General features: G+C 39.4%; 1 protein-coding gene across 2 annotated transcripts in view; it reads right to left on the bottom strand.

Annotated features, from left to right (window-relative positions):
- The window catches only part of LOC311286236 (NACHT, LRR and PYD domains-containing protein 1 homolog), a 194,603-nt gene that overhangs the window by 6,280 nt on the left and 182,323 nt on the right, over positions 1-6,000 (bottom strand). The window contains exons 8-9 of one of the 2 annotated variants that reach the window (XM_084402353.1): positions 1,822-1,868; positions 1,127-1,703 (exon numbers count right to left, since the gene is read on the bottom strand). In XM_084402353.1, coding sequence (XP_084258479.1) covers positions 1,127-1,703; positions 1,822-1,868 — 624 coding nt within the window. Of the gene's footprint in view, positions 1,704-1,821; positions 1,869-6,000 lie in introns of both variants that reach the window. The other variant, XM_084402354.1, reaches the window with a different exon arrangement.

Below are 6,000 nucleotides of genomic sequence, written 5' to 3'. Positions count from 1 at the left end.
TTTTCTTTCTAACTAACTAATTTATCAATCAAAATTTAAACTACTTTAAACTTCATACTACTTCAAACTTCTAACTACTTTTAACTTTTTCAAACTCTCTGGTCTGGCTTTCTCAAGCCAACTTAAAGTTTGTCTCAACAAACTTTTTTTTCTAGTTTTGTATGATTTACAATTATTTATAGCCATCTACTTATTGCTATCCTGTGCTTTGGTTGCATTCTGATGGCGTTATTAATACATTTGACATGACAAAATACCTCCATAGATATATTAGTCCAGCGTTGGCTCGACCGTGTTTAGGGCGGTGCTGAAAGGCACTCTGCCAGCTAGATGCATGAGTGTTTCAACCAGGTCCAGTACCCGAACTGAGTGAGGCGGGGCTTTAGTTCTTGGTTGTATTCATCTGCTACGGCATGTGTAACATTTTTCTGTCAACTCTGCATAATCCTTTGCGATCGATATCGTTAGTTAGCCCAGGGAAGTGAGGAAACGGAAATGCCGCATAAAAACCGGAAATTGGACTCATATTAAGGGTATAGTATGATGTCACTGGGGAATTTGGGTTCATAATAAATCAATGAAATATTAGTTTTTGTGCATTTATTCAGAATGTCTATTCATTAAGAATATCTCCATGCTGTGAAATATCCAAAATATCCAAATGTTAAATTATGACACAGCAAAATAAAGTGAGAAAAAAAGAGCTTTTAGATGAAGAGAATATTAAATGTTCCTCATTGCAGTTCATCAAACTGTGTGTGTTTGCAGAAGAATATAATCACAGGAAAAGAAGAGCTGGATTCTGTTTGCCACAACTATGATCAACATTTCATAGTTTATGAAAAATGATAAAAATGTACTTAATTCACCAACAAGTATGAAATACAGTCAGACAAATATAAATCTGGCTATAATTTACTTTAACAACAACAGTTGTTTCAAAACAAAGGACAATATGTATTTATTGGTACTGGCCAAAACATGTTGTGAAATATCAGCATATGGAGTATCAGCACAAACCCAATATGGTGCATCTCTAGTGTTTAGTGATGTATGAAGAACAGAGGATTGAACTATTATTCAGCCTGGAGAAATCCTTCACTAAGACACAGTATATTTCACTCACCCGGTTGTGTGTGTATCACTGGTGTTTCTCTCAGGACGCTGTTTAATGTCACACAGAGACACTGAGGAGTTCAAAGGAACCCCAAATCCAGCATAGAGGGGTTCAGTGAATGTGGTGTTGAGTGTGTGTAAGTGTGTGAGTGTGTGTGTGTCAGAGACGCTGTAGAAGGACAGAGTGCCGGCCGACACGTCCACATACACTCCTGCTCTCTTAGAGGATGAAGAGACGACAGGAATATCAGTGACTTTATTATTGTGACGGACAGAGAATCTGTTATTAGAGCAGTGCAGACTCCAGGATTTGTCATTATATCCAAACTCACAGTCTATCACTCCTTTCCTGCTGATTCCTTTATATGTCACTGATATATCAGCATAATCATCTCCGCTCCATTCAGCCTCCCAGTAACAGCGTCCAGTCAGACTCTCTCCACACAGAACCTGAGGAACATACTTAAATCTCTCTGGATGATCAGGATACGGCTGATCCTCAGACACACACGTCACTGTCCTGTTCTCATCAGACAGAATGAGATGAGTGTGTGCTGTGTTTGGATCCAGTGTGAGATCACAGGCATCTGAACACAAGAAGAGAAACATTTCACTAAATGACACAAATCAACAATAAATCACTAAATGATTGTGTGTGTGTGTGTGTGTGTGTGTGTGTGTGTGTGTGTGTGTGTGTAGACCTACATTTGTGTAATCCTGCTGTCATTCTGAACTCTCCACAATGATCCACACTATAAAACACACACATGATTCATATTCATTACTAGAGGAAACACAAGTGTGTGTGAGTGTGTTTGTGTGAGTGTCTGTGTGTGTGTGAGTGTGTGTGTGTGTGTGTGTGTGTGTGTGTGTGTGTGTGTGAGTGTGTGTGCATAATCCTCCCTTTGAACGCAAGAGTGTGTGTGTGTGTGAGTGTGTGTGTCTATTATCCTCCTTATGAATGCAAGAGTGTGTGTGTGTGTGTGTGTGTGTGTGTGTCTATCATCCTCCTTATGAATGCAAGAGTGTGTGTGTGTGTGTGTGTGTGTGTCTATCATCCTCCTTATGAATGCAAGAGTGTGTGTGTGTGTGTGTGTGTGTGTGTCTATTATCCTCCTTATGAATGCAAGAGTGTGTGTGTGTGTGTGTGTGTCTATCATCCTCCTTATGAATGCAAGAGTGTGTGTGTGTGTGTGTGTGTGTGTGTGTGTGTCTATCATCCTCCTTATGAATGCAAGAGTGTGTGTGTGTCTATCATCCTCCTTATGAACGCAAGAGTGTGTGTGTGTGTGTGTGTGTGTGTGTGTCTATCATCCTCCTTATGAATGCAAGAGTGTGTGTGTGTGTGTGTGTGTGTGTGTGTGTGTGTGTGTGTCTATCATCCTCCTTATGAACGCAAGAGTGTGTGTGTGTGTGTGAGTGTGTCTATCATCCTCCTTATGAACGCAAGAGTGTGTGTGTGTGAGTGTGTGTGTGTGTGTGTGTGTGTGTGAGTGTGAGTGTGTGTGTCTATCATCCTCCTTATGAACGCAAGAGTGTGTGTGTGTGTGTGTGTGTGTGTGTGTGTGTGTGTCTATCATCCTCCCTTTGAACGCAAGAGTGTGTGTGTGTGTGTGTGTGTGTGTGTCTATCATCCTCCTTATGAATGCAAGAGTGTGTGTGTGTGTGTGTGTGTGTGTGAGAGAGTGTGTGTGTGTGTGTGTGTGTGTGTGTGTGTGTGTGTGTGTGTCTATCATCCTCCTTATGAATGCAAGAGTGTGTGTGTGTGAGTGTGTGTGTGTGTGTGCATCATCCTCCCTTTGAACGCAAGAGTGTGTGTGTATGTGTCTGAGTGTGTGTGTCTATCATCCTCCCTATGAACGCAAGAGTGTGTGTGTGTGTGTGTGTGAGTGTGTGTGTGTGTGTGTGTGCGCATCATCGTCCCTTTTAACGCAAGTGTGTGTGTGTGTGTGTGTGAGTGAGTGTGTGTGTGCATCATCGTCCCTTTTAACGCAAGTGTGTGTGTGTGTGTGTGTGTGTGTGTGAATGTGTGTGTGTGCATCATCCTCTCTTTGAAAGCAAGTGTGTGTGTGTGAGAGTGTGTGTGTGTATGTGTGTGTGTTCATCTGAGCTGTGATTGGTCTGTCACCGCTCGTCAATGTCAGAATATTTGAGATGACCAATCAGATCACAGTAGGCGGGCTTTATGTTCACAGAAGCTGCTGAGCGCCAGTTTTAGGCCCCGTTTACACGAACATGGTTATTTAGAAACACTGAGACATTTCCCTTCGTTTACACACAAACGCGTCTGAAAACGATTCTTTCTAAAAACTCCGGCCAGAGTGGAGTGTGTGTGTGTGTGTGTGTGTGAGTGGAGATTTTGGAAAACTTCGTTTGCATGTAAACTGAGAAAAACTGAGTCTTAGGGAGCCGACGTCACAGTTTGTGACTATTTTGGGGATTCTGATGAGGTGAGCGTGAGCTTCTCGTTACACTGCTCTTGACGGCATAGACACGGGTTTGTGTAAACTAACACTTCTCTGCAAACTGACAGGTGTGCACGATGTTATTCTTGAAAACGGAGAGGGGTGAAATGTCCGTTTATGAAAATAGCCGGCCACGTGTAAACGTAGCCTAGAGCGACTCGACGCTTCAGTTTATAGTCAAGTGTGAGGTAAGATGTAAGTAGCTAAACTAAACATTTCATACTTGACAGTTTTTTAGGTAATAAATGTTAAACGAATGACAAATAATCAGGCAAACTAATAAACTATTGTCTAATTTCGCCAGTTTGAACTGAAAACAGGCCTAGTGACGCATGTAATAATGGGTTTACTGTCATCGTGAGGTGATAAGAAAAATTAACAAAGCCGTTTTCATCATGTTAGGCACAAGATTAATAATGAGTGTGTACATGTTGAGAATTAATATAATACAATTTGTAGCCTTCAGCAAATAAAAAAATAAAAAAGCTCAGCTTTAGGAGGGGAAGAGACAGGGCACGATGAGGAGAGAGAAGGTATTGACAAATAATCTACTGCTTTTTTTATTTAAATATCAAAAATATTTAAAATAATCTAATTTAATACAGTTATAATTTTTCAATGTAAATTATTTAATTTGATTGGTAACAGCCTAATGTCTTATTATTTTAATTGAATATATTGATCAAATTTAAGAATTTGAAATTAAAGATGGAGCAAACATAAAAGGTTACTTATAAAGGTACAAAAAAAGTGTTTTTAAACAGTGATTTAATGAAACTGACAATTTAAGTTTGAAGGGAGTAAAGCCTCTGTTTAGGTTATTAAGGAAATGTAATTTTGCCAAAAGAAGAACTTTTATTTTAAACAAATGTTCATTTTTAATTAGCCAACTTCAGTGTGATATGTGTCCATATCATCATGCTTAACACTGAGAATCTGAATAATTGTAATGTGATGATCAGATGCAGATATCTATCAGTTTGCGGGTGGATTATTTATTTTTAACAGTGGATTTGGGAGACTCAAAGTGCACCAGATTAATGAATTTATCTTTAAAATGTACCAAAATTTCTTCCGGGGGGGCATGACCCCTGACCCCCCCCTAGAGGTACCAAGCTCTACCCACAAAAATAATGTCGAAAACACATTAGGCTATATGATGATCTATGAAAGATAACATTGAATTACCTTATTATTAAAATACATTATTATGATTTTACCACCTCCGCCTCATTTTGAGTCATACAATAAGCCTTTATTTGTCTTTATTCCCATAAATCACTTTTATAAATAATTAATTAATTCATTTATATAAAAATTCCCAATTTTAGTTTGGGCTAAAGCCCCGAATATCCTGACCTTAGAACCGCCCCTGGAGAGAATGCGGCGTTAATGCAGCGACAGATGCCGAAAGCTCAGTCCGTTTCTGCTTTCACTTTCAGGGAATGAGTGCGTTTACATGCACGTTCTTAACCCGATAATGCTGAATAAACTGACAATGCATCGACTTTTAGATGTTTGCCCCTTAATCTGGTTTCTCCTGGCATTCAAAATCCAGCATTAATCTGCGTTCTTTGGGCTTATTGAAGTGCGCATATGTAAAGTGTAGGAGGACAGAGAGAGCACTGATAGGACTCATATATATCAGATATAACGCAAACTCCGACTCTTTCTTGACCCAAGAAATTATTAAAACGTGTTCTCGTCTCGTGTAGAAGTAGGCTAGTCGAAATGCTGCATGTGTAACGGCATGAGAGGATAATGTGTGTCTGTACATTTCCCGCTGACATGCTGAAATACTCTGAGTCAGACTCAGATCCAAAAATGATTATCTTTTTTTTTTTCTCACTATACCTGGAAATAACAAGATCTAGCCTATTAACCCTCTGGGGTCTGAGCTGTTTTCTGGGCCCTGGAGGTGTTCTGACATGCTCTGACATTTCTGGTTATTTCTGTTACTTGTGACATTTTCATGGCTAAAGTCTAATTACACTGTATTCAGCACAAACTCTGCTACAATATATCAGCAGCATGTGTGTAAAAGTTTGTAGTTTTGAGATAATGACATTTATGCGTGGTTTGTGAAAATACAAAAAAAAGATTCTCACTGAAATAAGCTCATGAAACCCCTACTGATTATTTCTTCACAAGACTTTTGAAAATTGTATGACGTAGCCTAGAATATTTGCTCTAAAACTATGTGAAAATCACCCTGACTGCTCATTCAGATAAGACAATATATTGATTTAAAAATTTTACGACATGTTTTGTGTGAAAAAGCCTTATGCGAAAGGTCATTAATATGTAAGCTTTTCTCACCTGAGAAAGACAAAGACCCTCCCCTAACGGCCCTATTAGGAGCTATCAGGCCCTGCCATTCTGAGCAACCTTGCACAATACTGTAAATGAGGAGATTTAA

This window comes from Rutilus rutilus (assembly GCF_951802725.1).
Source record: "Rutilus rutilus genome assembly, chromosome: 2".
Taxonomy (NCBI): Eukaryota; Metazoa; Chordata; class Actinopteri; order Cypriniformes; family Leuciscidae; genus Rutilus; species Rutilus rutilus.
The sequence above is the reverse complement of the archived record's forward strand: the minus strand, read 5'-3'. Positions and strand labels throughout refer to the sequence as shown.